Source organism: Corvus moneduloides, chromosome 3 (genome assembly GCF_009650955.1).
Source record: "Corvus moneduloides isolate bCorMon1 chromosome 3, bCorMon1.pri, whole genome shotgun sequence".
NCBI classification, from domain to species: Eukaryota; Metazoa; Chordata; class Aves; order Passeriformes; family Corvidae; genus Corvus; species Corvus moneduloides.
In genome coordinates this window covers 58,128,524-58,142,083 of record NC_045478.1, presented here as the reverse complement: position 1 = coordinate 58,142,083, position 13,560 = coordinate 58,128,524, and the positions used below count along the sequence as shown (strand labels likewise).

Genomic DNA, 13,560 nt, shown 5'->3' with positions numbered 1-13,560 from the left:
TTGTCACCATGTGAAAATTTACAGAAGAATTGAAATTCCAAAAGGTTTTCACAAATTAAATTATTACATGACCATGACTCAGAACATTTTTCGTAAAGCTAGAACACCACTTACTTTATCCAACTGCTCACTAATCATGCAGCTGACCCACTCACCATGTTGGTTCTGGTGAATCCCTTGGGAACTGCTTTTTTCCAGTGGTTTTGGGCTGTCCTTGCTGCCTCAGGATCAGACAGTAGTCATTGCCAGATGAAGACTTCAGCGAACAGTCACACAGGCCCTCCTTTGACCTCTGGCCCATTGAGTGAGACCAGAGGTGTCTCTGCAAAGACATCAATCTCTTTGGGATTTCAGCAATAGCTTCTCCCCTCCTTCAAAGTGATGGAAACAACTGAAAGCCACAGTAGCAGTTCAGCCCTTAATTTTTTAAGGCCAAGACAATATACCACTAACAGCTGAACAGAAGCAGAGGGCATTCACAGATAAAACACTGTTTTGAAAAAGGCAGTGCAAAACCAAGTCTGAGGCTAAAAGCAGAGTGAAGCAACCCTCAGATGTCTGGCTACCAGAGTCCACCTGAGGCAACCAGATTTGCTCCTGTCTTCCATTGGGCTGCAGCCAGCTCTGCAGGAAGTATTTAATCTGCAGTGAAAAAAGTTTCAGTTTACACTTCATTTCGCAAGCATATTCTTGGACATAACTGAAAAAAAATTTAAATGTGTGTTTTTGCTAAATTTCAACTTACAAGTTCCACTGAGGGCAGTGGCTCTGCTCTTCCATTTTTCCTGCTTGCTCACTACATAAATGTGTGGGATATCTCTCAAGACTTTCAAAAAGTCAGAATTCTAACAAGAATATATGAGTCATGTCTAGACTGACATAAAAACGAAGCACTATCATTCTTGTCACCAGAATGAAGCATGGCTCACACTCTGATCCATGACACACTCACATGGTCTTTAGGCGAAAATAGCACACAGAGAAGTGTGCAGTTATAATCAGAAACTTCTATAAATATGTAACATGAAGCCTCTTGAATCCTAACTTACAGACTGTATAACCTTGCCAAGAAGTAGTATTGTAACAAACAGTTCAGTAGGACCATCAGTAGATATGGGGTGTTTTCCTGTGTGGGTCCCAATATCTGTCTATCTGTCCCAATATCTGGACACAGCGTTCAGATCTGACCTTAAGCTCCAACCCATTTTAGCTTTAGGTCACCTTCAGCCACCACAGGAACACCATTTAGTTTCCTTTTCACCAAGACCTTGATGCACATTCAGCTGGTGCATTACCCCTTAGCTACCAGGCTGAGCAACCTTATACCATGTGCACCTGTGCTTGGAGACAGGGGTTTCCACAACAATCTCCCTTCCTCCATCAGAGAACTCGTATCTGTTAGTCAGGACTTACATTGATTTACTGTCGCTCTGGTTACCCTGTCAACTCTTAAACAGCTCTGATGCACAGCCCAACAGTGCAGGGAATTTACGGCATGGGCTGCTCACATATCCAATGCATGCCATCTGCAACTTTTTCGGTCTACGCCTGGACCAAGCCTAGATGTCAGGAAGTTTCTCAGTAGGTCATGGGCAGTTCCAGCTAGATTACTCCTGGAAGATGAGCTACTGCTTTTTAAATCTGTCACAGACAGCTCTACAATCAGCAGCATAGAAATACCCCTTGAGTATGAGCAAACTGGAAGGTAGAACTGAAAATAAAACATGGACAAAATTGCACCATCTGTTTTGAAATGCCAACGCTTTTCCTAGAATAACCTGTGCATCACTACCTTAAGACATTCCCCAGAAGAAGAGCTTATTTAAGAAACAGAATTGTTGTCTGAAAATGATTTTTAAGTGTGAGGAAGGAAACATATTTGTTCTGGTGGGTGCAGCTTCGAGCTTCACACCTGCCTATATGAGGTTCAGTCTCTACGTATCTGCATTCTTCAGTGCTCATCTCACAGCTCCATACAAGAGATTTTTTCCTTCAATTTGGCAGCCAGGCTTCACTGCCAGTGAAAAAAAATAAACAGAGAAAGCAAGAAGGGTTGTTGTAAGAGAATGAACCCAGATGCAAGGTTTTTTTCCCCATATTGTTTTGAATTTTGAGTAAATTAATAGTCATGTCTTGTCAAAACCAGAAGTAAAGGCTATTTTAAGAGAATGTGAATGGTTCAGAAACACAAGCCCTGTTGCTTTTCCTGTCTCAAAACATCTGAAAATTAAAGATGGGTTTGGGTTGCTTAAACATAGGTATCCAGAGTCTTTTTAGAGGCTCTGGGGTGTCCTCTCTCCTACAGTTTCTGATCCAGTAGAACATGTCTCCTTTATAGCTTGTATCATATTTGGCAGACCCACGCCAGTACATCTCAGATGATGCCTAGACTCAGGCCCTTAACTCTCCTAACATTTTTCAGAGCTGCTATTCTTGATGCCATCCATAGGAACAGCATGAGCAGGCTCTCTAATAATGAGGTCACCCATCAAAGTGCCTGGACATAAATTCAGTGATTAATTTGCACAGTTTTACTTGAAACATGAGAACAATGACTCTTACAAGCTGAATGATATAAAAAGGCCCTTAGTCATGGAAATTACTTGCATAGAGGAATGGGAGATGAAAACCTATGATTCAGATATAATACAATAAATTGTTTTCCTGTTTTCACAGCTGAGTGTCTGGTTTTGTGTTCTTATGTGCAAGTTGGATTTAAGTAGCTTGATAGCCTATGAAAAGCTGCCTCTCAGTTATGTCCAGGGATGATTTCAGACTCAGATTTATTTTTTTTTTTATTTATCATTTTAGAGTATTTTGAGACTACTCCTTAAACTCACACTTCAAGAGTGGACCTCTAGGAAGTTGTACCCAGTATTTACTTCTAAACATGTGCTGCCCAGAATATAAATTAATCCCAAGAGTTTAAAAGTTTTGTCCTTGAAAACAAGAATGACTTGGGCCTAGTTTATCTGCATGATTTCAGCAGCCGGGCTCCAGAGCAGTATGTTGTTGGCACAACACCCACAGTCAACTTAATGCTGTGATTCACTGGAGCACTATTTTTGTCCTGTAACCCTGTTACTTGCAAGTACTTAATTTTATTCAAGTCCATTTGGAAACAAGTGAAAACGTACACAGAGTGCAAAGGAAAAATGTTTTATTGTGAACATGGCATGTATAAGATGCATTTCAGAATATACTGTTATACATCAAATGAGGAAAAAAGACCTCTGACATGAGATAAATGAACAGTGCTTCAGAGAAATGAAGAACATGCACACAGCTGTTCTAACAGCACAATTCTGATACCAATCACAGGATATTTTATAGCTTTTATGACAATGTTTATAAAAATTGCAAATATTGGACCTACTCCTGCATTGTTGTCCATCATCCAAATGTTCAGTGAATCTTGCAGGTGTGTGGAGGGAACAATGAGAGCAAACTGACCCCCCACCTCAGGCAGCAGAAGGTAGAGATGGAGGAAACATCAAAAACAAAAGACAAAACCACTGTTCTACAAAAGTAAAAAGGCAAATATTATCCCAAGGAATATTATTATTTGCAAGAGAAATCTTAATTGCAGCATCCTGACTCCATTAAAGCCAAGGAGAGTATGCCATTGAGATCAGTGGAGTCTGAACTTCATACTGAAATTTAAAACATTTTTGCATTAGTGTAAACATCAGCAGAAACTAAATGTCAGCATCTATACAAGTATTCAAGTGCTGTTTAAAAAAAACAATTAAAAACAGACAATGCTAACCCAAAATGCCAGTACATATACAAAAGGCAGATAATAAAAGAGAATTTTCTTTTCCAAATATACATTTTGAAGTATTTAAAACCATCAATTTTAGGGAAGGAGTATATGAGAAAAAACTGAGTTATTTACAATGATAAAGGAAGGGCACAGTGTTTGCTCAGATCTATTTGAAGCCAGTATTTTTCCACTTTGGAGTCATGACATATACCTGCACACTCAAACATGTGCTGAGAAATGGCTGTACTTCATTATTACGAAATATAATCCTTCTGTGCAAGTATTTCAGCATGATTCCTCATAAGCCATTTACACCCATTCACATTTTCAGTTAAAAAATACCCAAACAAACCAACCTGAAAAATTTCTTGAGAAATATTTTGTCTTTAAACAACCTGATGAGATTTTACATCATGGCAATTTACAGTCATGCATTTGGAGATTCAGAGTCAATACAACTTTTCCATTTACTGTTAAGAGTTGTGCCTGTCTTCAAACAGTTCTTTGCTAATTTTTGTGCGGATCTCAGGACTCGTTAACAGCTCCTTTATCTGATTCAGTCTGGGTAACAGGGCCTGCGTTTCTCTGCGTAAAGCTTCCTTTACTAAGTCTGCTTCATGGCTCTTTCCTAGAGGAAAAGAACAATATAATACATTTTATAGCAACTAATGTGATTTAAAGTCATTAATGTACAGAGATAAAGAGATTCTATCTGGTTTGGACAGTAGGAAGTGCTCAGTCTTTTGCCCATAGTGATTTTTTATAAAAAGGTATTTCATCAAAAAATATAATTTACATGAACAAATGCTACCAAAATGTAAAGAACAGTACAGCATCACATTTAAGGGAAACTCTGTCTTATTACATACTGTGTAATAGTATCTGTAGTGAGTATCTGTAGTGGTAATTTTTAGCTTGGGATTGACTGCTGTTGACTAGGAAACAGCACGTGCTCTCACACAGAGCAAGCAGCCCTGCGGCACTGCCAAACCCTCAGGTGCAGGGCATCGCTTCCACTTATGGCGAGGCCTCTTCCACAGCCATCCATGACAATCCAAAAGACAAATGCAAAATGTTCAGTTTCTCTTCAAAAGCAAGGAAGGGACTCTTGGTATCAAGAGCGAGTGAAGACTGGAGCCGCCTGCTTCACCACTCTTGTCTTTTTTCCACTGTCCATCCTTCCCAGCATTCAACAGATTTTCAGCAGTGCAAGCACTTATTAAACCAGTAGACAGTGTCCTTCAATTCAGAACAAACTTTTGATAAGAGACTCACAAAGCAGAGTGCCTGACACCCAGGGCCACTTAGCAAATTTCAGCAGGGAGCTGGGACTTGGTTTTGTAGTTACTCCTGGTGGGATATTTGCTCCCAGGCTTTTTGCACAGTGCTCACTTGCTGTTATCATTGTCGCTCTCATTCTTACTGCCGCTTGCTGCTTCCTCAGTTTTTGCAGGGCTTCCATCAGTCTGTCTGCTTTTGTTTTGTGTTTCTTCTAAATATTGCTGCACAGCCTTCAGCACTGCATTCTCCACCAGCCTTTTGCTGAGGCTCACCAGCTCTGCATCGTCTGGCTCTGCTGCTTGTTTTTCACCTATGCGTCACAACAGACAAGAGAAGGAATTCATTGCCATGCAAAGACAGTAGCTGTGATTGTATCAGGAGCCTCTGGCTTGAGCTGGATTCTAAGTTATTAGATGCCTCTTCCTGATTGTAAAAAGTAATTTCCCCCCTCCTCAAGCTCAAAACACAAAAGTGTTCCATAAAGATGTGTACAGTGTATCAGATCAAAGTTATTTCACTGTTCATGTTTCTTTTAGCACTCCAGCAAAAGCCACTGGCTAACTCTATGAGCACTCATTTAGCTTAGAAGAGTAAGTGTGCAAATTTAATTTTTTCTGGCCAACAATCACCTGTGACATCTGGGCAAAGATCACAGAGTATTCTGAGTTGGAAGGGGCCCACAAGGATCATCAAGTCCAACTCTTAAGTGAATGGCCCTTAAGAGGATCAAAGTCACAACTTTGGCATTATTAGCCCCATGCTCTGACCAACTGAGCTAATCTCAGGGTCAAACATTTCATAAGGTAAATTTACACTTCAGCAGCATTCCTAAATTTAGGTGCCACCACGTTGTGATTTTGCTTAATAAATATAAAATCTATCTATTTATTCTTTTCTTGTAATTCAGGAGTTTCATAGGAAAAATTACTAAAGCACAGGTTACACTTAAAGCACAGGTTACAAATATTTTTCTAAACAAAGCATAAAACTTAGAAAAACCATATAGTCCCTCCCTGCCTCACTTGTGTCTTCTGTCTTAAAGCTCTAACATCAAAGGATTGTAAGTACCAGCAGTCCATTCTTAAAATATCTGCTGATAAAAACAAGAAGCTGACATTTCCCTGTTTTGCTAAAGCTTCATACAAATAATATATACAACAAAACAACTGTACACATAGTGAGGATTCTCATACATCATTACATGTAATTTGAAATGGTACTTTTCCATGAAACATTTTCCTAAAAAACTCTAAACTCTACTGCAGAATCCTCTTTTTACAAAGAATTTGTTCCAGGAAAAGCAAATTTTCCTTCCATTGGTCATGCCGTTTCACAGCCCCCTGCACTAGGTAAATAACTGTTTCCCTCCATCTACATTTAAAAGTCATATATTTCATGTCTTCTTCTGGCATTTGCATTCTGCAACCAGTAATAAGAGGCTGCTTAGTCACATGCATCTGGTGAAAGGGATATTATTGTATGCTCTCAGCACAAAGCTTTGTACTGTTCAATTACCTAAATTTGTCATTTTTCATACATGTAAATTTATTAAAGTTTGCCAGCATATATAGATAATAGTTATAAAAGACTTTTATTAGTCTTCCTAGTGGACTGCACAAGCTGGGAGTGATTTCACTGATAAAACATAATTCATATGGGGATTCAAGGAGGAGAGAGAGAAGCAAACAATACTCTTCATATTCAGAGGTAGTGGCTCTATTAGCTGTTAATCTGATCATTCCGCTCTGGAACAGCAGCTCTTCCCGTTCTGGGCCTCCACAACGCTGTGACTATGGGCAAGGAAGAACTGTGCTCTCCCCCTGAAGAATCACCAGACTACATCTTGGTAAAGCATTTCTTTACATTTTGGAGAAAGTGTAGATAAATACTGTAAAGATATTAGAAAGAATATCTAGGGAGATAATTTTGGTTAAAACCAAATTTAAAAAAATATAAGAATACTTTAAAAACAGAATTATCCAAGGAGAAATATTTTAGGCTAATATGCAAGTCCAACAGAGGCAGAGCCATTATTTTCAAAACCAAATAGCTACATACTCCACATTCTCTGACTCACTGTTTACCATATCCCTTCGCTATCTCTAAATTCTGGGTCCAAGTCTATCCTTTAATTACATGAAGGAGAGACTTAATTCAGACTATTCTCTCTCAGGGTATTTATGAGCAGCATCTCCTCACAGCTTTTCTGAATTGATCCCACACAGTCCTTTGAATGAAGCCCTTTGATTCCTGACTTTCTTTGCTTTTAGTAAAGATGCTCAAAAAATGTGTTGGTTGCCCTGGTGTATTTACTCACTAGAAAAAAATAATTAAAATACTTAATGATTATTTAAAATAAAACTGTTTTCTAGTTGCAGAGTTTCTTGTTTTTCAGAATTGCTTGTGGGCCATGGAAATCATCACTCACACAGTGCTAATGATCCATCCATGCAACTCGGAACAAAATCAATGGGAAATATGGTGCTCAGCCACTCTCACACTTGACCCTGTAGTGCTTAATATGCAGAATACGACTAATCAGTCACAGAGGCCTCCAGATACCACACAACAGTAGTGATTATATTTACTCATAATGTAATTTTAGTTGTAGTACATCACGTATCATGGTCTAAAAAAGGCCAAGCTCTTCTCCCATGAATACTTTCTCATTTACAGATATATGTATAAAATCCACATGTCTACTATTGTGTTTATGATTTCAAAATAAGTAGGTAGCTCACTTAGAAGTACTTTCTCAAGCACAAAAAATGTCAGATTACTTAAAATGAGCCTTTTAAAAGTTTATACAGCTACAGAAGGTTTGTGGGTTTTTGTTTGTTTATTTTTTATTATTTTGAGATATTCATGGCTCATCAGAAGTCTAGGGTGAAGTCTGTAGCACCTCCTAAGAGAGCTCTGCACTCCCACTGGCAAGACATACACAGCCTCTGACTGACGTGTGAATGCAAATGCATGCACATCCTTGCATGAAGATTGTGCTTGGATTTATCCGTGCAGCCACCTTGGTGCACTGGCACATGGGCCTATATGATTCCCTGATGCTCTGTTTCTATTCTCAAACTCCCAAAATAGCAGTTGTGGAAGTGCCTGCAATGCCGCGGTTAGCTGGCAAGGAGCTGGATACTGTTCTATCATTCCTATTCATGATAGGAATATGTTGATAAAATGAAACAGGTCATGTAATAAAAACGAGTATTGATCATCTGTATCTACTTGGCAATTTAACACATGGATCTGTCCTGTTTCTATCTCTCCTTCCATGCTGCATCTGCTGCTCGCCTGCTTCTTCGACGAATATAATTCCTTTGCAGCAGGCAAATGCTTCTTTGAGTGGACTGTCTGACATTATTGGAATATCTGTAAAAGTCAGTGCAGATATGACTGTTTTAGATTTAAAAGGGAGGTTTAAAAATTCACACTTGCTCTGTTTGTAACCTCTGCTCTGAAAAGCTAACAGATATACCACAGCATTGTATTTGCATCAATGTTGTGACACTGCTTTATTTCTGTGCCTATGAATAAAAAATTTCAATGGTCTTTTCCTCCATGTGGCTCAGAATAAAAATGAAAAAGCCTTTCATTTTGTTTATCCCAGAATTCTCTTCTATAATTTTCAAAATATGAAAACCAATTCATACTCTGTGAATGTACCTCAATGCATTCATGCTAAGCAGTGTTTTTTATTACTGAAACTGAAGCATACCAGTTGTCCTGAAATGACCACAATTTTCTACAAAGGGAACTATCAACTCCACAGAACTATTCAAAAGGGGCTCTATGATCCTACATCCTACTGCTAGCAGTTATGGACACGAACCAGATGCCTGCAACCAAAGCCAAGTTTGGATTCAAATTCACTGGTATATCTTTCTACTGGACTAGGTTTACTTTCCAAGTCTACACCCTCTTACACATTACAAGATTGTGAGCTGAATTTTGAAACACTGTGTTGGAACAAACCAGATATCATGGTCCTGGTACAGCATTTTCATGGCCCTGACACAGCCTATATTAGAGCGTATGTAGTTATCTCAGATTTGGAGAGAGGCACGACAGTTATTTGAATCCCTCTATTGTTCATATCATTAGCCCATGGATTGCAATTTTTTGTAACATTTAATTGAAGGAAGCAACAGGGAATCCCTTTTATAGGAAAAGCCAGTTTTACAACTTTTTTTCCAGCTATGCTCCAAGACAATGTTCTGCAATCCTTCCCTCATGGCCTCAACACACTGGGCTTTGTTTTTCCTTCCAACAACCTTTCTTGGCAACAAGACAATGATAACACGGGGAAAATTATAAAGGAGACCCTTAGTATTTTGAATAGGTGATTGAGACCAGCTGAAAAATTTGTACTCTGGTGGCAGAGGTTCTGCTCTGCAACCTGTGGAGGGCTGTGGTAACAGACATTCCTCCATCTACCTTTTGGTTTATTCTAATAATTATTTCTAATACAGTTTTTACAAACTCTATGAACACAGATGCAAGCATGTGCCCATATCTAATCAACACAGTAAGTACAGACAGGAAAGCCACAACTCTGAACATTTCCTTTTTAATTAAGAAGGACTTGCATGAAAAGTCTCTTAAGTGGCCACTTAAGGAATTGACACAAATAAGGCACTGGGAGGAAGGGTGAAATTATAATCTCATTGTGACATGATGGTGATGACATTTCTGTTGCTGGATGTTCCCACCTAATATCTAGCAAACTTCTTTAGGTTTACACATACTGCTCCGCAAATGCAGGACTGCCTTACAAGGCAATACCAATCTGTCCTTCATGCTGAATACACGGGTTTCTAGTTTGCTGGAAAGGTTTTTGTATTTAATTTGGCACACCATGGAATAAACCTGATACAGTTAGGAATTTCTAGTAAAGAGGAAATTAAGAGTGCTGCAGCTATTCAGGGAAAATGGTGCTCTTGCCAGATTCAGTAATGACAGCAGGAATACCTGCAGGACCCTTTGAGCTGCAGACTTGGCAAACATGGTGAAAGTTTGTTTTGTTTCACACAAACCCCTGTGAAGCTCTGATACAAATTTTCTGACCACCTCTAAATGAAGAAAGAGGACATGATCTGCTAAACCTACTCTTCCTTCTGCAAGCACTGAGGGATGTGATGCCCCAGGCATGAGCCAACAGAATAACCAAATTAAAAAGGTAATGTAAGACTCTAGTCCTGGCATACAGGGAGTTCTGCTAAATATCTTGGTTTTATTTTTCTATTAGAAGAGACCTGCTGATAGAGAAATTCCCTGACTCCTTTAATGTAGTTTAACACTTAAATTGAAATAATTTATAAGAAGTCTAGTGCAACAAGCAGGAAAGATAGCAAAGTGGGTGAAGGAAACAAGATGGCTTAAAAAGCTAGTTTTCTTGATTTTTCTCACCAACACTCTGGTAGAGAAAACAGGCCAAGTTACAGAAGTGGTTTTACACAGCCATAGTAACATCCACTGTGCAAGATGGCAATGGGAGAACCAAAGGATTGAGGCAGGTTGTGATAGCAAACATCCCGGCAACATTATTCACTCCCCTTCACCATTCACAGTGCTGCCTGGTGCCAGCAGCTCACAGGAACACAGAATAGCGCTGCTTGGGTCAGCAAGCCTATCAAGCAGAGCAGAAGAGTTCCTACTTCCTCTAGGATGCAGCCAAGGGGGAAGCCTCCTGCTGTTTTCAGAGCCTAAAAGAGAGAGAGATCAGGCTTCCCAGTTTTCCCAGGGAAAAGTTGAATTCTGGAACAGGACAGACACGTCAGTCCCTTGCCTTCAATAGGCCTCCAGAAATAATACTGAGAATGTAACACACTGTGGGTGACAGTGTGGGTTGCTTCCCCATCAACCTTGGTCACCAGTGACCACAGACAGAGCTGGATGGTCTTGAAGGCAGAAAATCACCCTGCTACATCACCCAGCTGAGGGAGCTGTGGGCCCAAAACATGCAGCAGTTAACCAAAAGAGTATATACAAACATTTTAATTGCCACAGTCCAAATGTTTTGCCAAAACCTTAAACCCTGCTCATGGACCTGACAACCATGAAAATCAAACGTTTACTCATAAGCATGACAAGGCAAGTAATTTAATAAACATTCACCTCTTGTTACTGTTTCCTTATCCTTCCCATAGCCTATGTGAACTTCAGTTTCACATCTTTCAGATTCATTTGTTACTATACAGCTTCCAAAGGGATGCTATTTTGGCTGCGACTTTGCCATGCTACTGTCAAGTATACTAAAAAAAGTCATCTTTTTTGGACTAAGACAGATTGTTAAACGAGTGTTAATAAATGAATCTTAACAAGATGAATCTGTGTTATTGCTCCTCCTGAGCTCAGAAAAAGACTCCATACAAACTCTGACAGTCTCTCACATAGTACATCTCTTTCCCTGGGGAAAGTGATTTTGAATATATTTGTAAGTTATAGACAGAAAAGTCAAATTTTAATCAACATGCATTTTCATTTAATTATTTTAGTTGCAGTAACATGAGTTGTGAAACACAGCTGCATACTGTTTGAATCACAAAAGGAAGATGAAATCTTGCAAAAAAAAAAGATATAATTGCAATTCAAGAGTGTGTCCAACAGTGTCTATAAAATACTGTAATATTTTTAATTTGATTTAATAATTTTAAATACTGTATGATTTTAATGGAAAAAAACATCACTTGCAAGGTGCTTTTAACACCTCTGTAATCATACTTAATTAGATTCTGAATCTAATGGAAGAAGGTTAGAGTCCCCTCTCTTGGTATGAGCATCTTACATAGGTTTGAACTGGTAACATAACTGCATCTAAAGGCAGTCAAAATAGATGGGTCTAAACCTTTTCCCCTGGAATTTTCCTCTTGAAGGAACTGAACCCACTTCACAAGCTTCTTAGGCAAACCATGAAGTTACGTGTTTTTGAACATAGGAGTAGTATTGTTGCTGTCTTTCCTTTCATGGATCAAGTCTACAGAATCTGACCAAATTTGCTAACAGCTTTGGGAAAACTAACAAGACACCCTTAAGTCACTTTGAATTGCATTTCAAAAACCCCCCTAGCATTAAGTACTTATCATGGCCTTTCCTATCAGAATCCCCTTTATCTATTATAGATTTTTCCTTAAATAATGTATTTAGCTTTGTTCTTTCTTCCTTCCCATTTGTTTGCCACCTAACTTCCACTTTAAATGTGGTGGGTTTCTTAAGAGCTGGGATTTGAGATCAGTTTTCATTCTGATATTGTGAGATGTAGCTGTATAAAGTTCACTGCTCTACCACACAAAGGTTTGTAAATATGAAACTTACTTTTGACACTTGGAGAGTACTAGTACATAGAAGTTTAGACCTCCTTTTAAATGCTCTGGTCCTGAACCCATAAAACCACTGCTTGGGATCTTCTTCAGGACAAGCTGTTCCCTAACTTTTCATCTTTCTCTAAAAGTCCAAATATACCCACTTGCAAGAACACTGAATCACAGAATGATTCGGTTTGGAAGGGACCTTAAAACTCATCTAGGTCCTACCCCCACTGAGATGGGCAGGGACACCTTTCACTAGACCAGGTTGCTCAGTGCCCCATCCAACTTGGTATTGAACACTTCCAGTGACTGGGCATCCACAACTTTTCTGGGCAACCTGTCCCAGTGTCTCACCACCCTCTTTCAGTTTAAAGCCATTGTCCTATCACCCATGCCCTTGCAAAAAGTCCCTCTTGATTTCCAAAGCAAAATATCTCAAAGACAAGAAAAGCAACAAATTCAGACATGTGCTTTGTCATAATAAATTGCTCTGTACCGTGGGAGTGTTGGTGACCTCAGACATATGAAATCAGAATAGCTGTAGATAAAGAGTTAAGAATGCTGAAGGTATGACTACAGCTCACTTAATCTAATTCACAGAAATCTGAAAATTGTTGCTAGAGGATAGCGTAACAAAATCTGTGCATGAAAAAAATCCTGAAACATTACCATGCCATAAAACTAAATTTAATGCAATCAATCCTTCATATGAAAAAAACAGACTTTATAATCTAGGGCAAGAAAAAATTGAAAGAATATAAGAGGACAATACTGATTTTTTCCCATCCTATGTTCTTTATGAATAGTGCAAATATCCTCATTTGCTGAACAAGCACCTAGTAATCAAAATTAACATTATTCTTGAGTCTGCTTCACCATTAAAAATCAAGAATAATCGAGTCCTAATTACTTTTTTAAACCAATGGGCCTTACTTCCACATCCTTCCTATGCTAAATATAAAATAGTTATAGAAGCATTTTCTTTGTGAAACAACATAAAACTCCTTAAAAAACACCCATTTCCCTAACAGCAACACTTCTTTAATGAGAGTAAATCCCTACAGCTCTAACACTGCATTCTAGCAAAAGAATAACTCCCCCTCCCTCTCTTCCCCCATATTTCTACTTCTTCAAACTCAGTGAGTCAAAGACTGTTCTAGCAACACTTCAGTGAAATCAATCCAGGAAAATATGTCTGCT

The 13,560-nt window shown here is 38.8% G+C and overlaps 1 protein-coding gene across 3 annotated transcripts in view; it reads right to left on the bottom strand.

The window, feature by feature from the left end:
* Positions 1-3,143: 3,143 nt before the first annotated feature.
* AKAP7 (A-kinase anchoring protein 7) overlaps positions 3,144-13,560 on the bottom strand; it is an 85,845-nt gene continuing 75,428 nt past the window's right edge. The window contains exons 8-9 of one of the 3 annotated variants that reach the window (XR_004238732.1): positions 4,636-5,357; positions 4,243-4,394 (exon numbers count right to left, since the gene is read on the bottom strand). Coding sequence is in view for 2 of the 3 variants with exons in the window: in XM_032101721.1 (XP_031957612.1) it covers positions 5,155-5,357 (203 nt within the window). In the remaining variant the exon portion in view is untranslated. Of the gene's footprint in view, positions 5,358-13,560 lie in introns of all 3 variants that reach the window. The other 2 variants (XM_032101722.1, XM_032101721.1) reach the window with 2 other exon arrangements.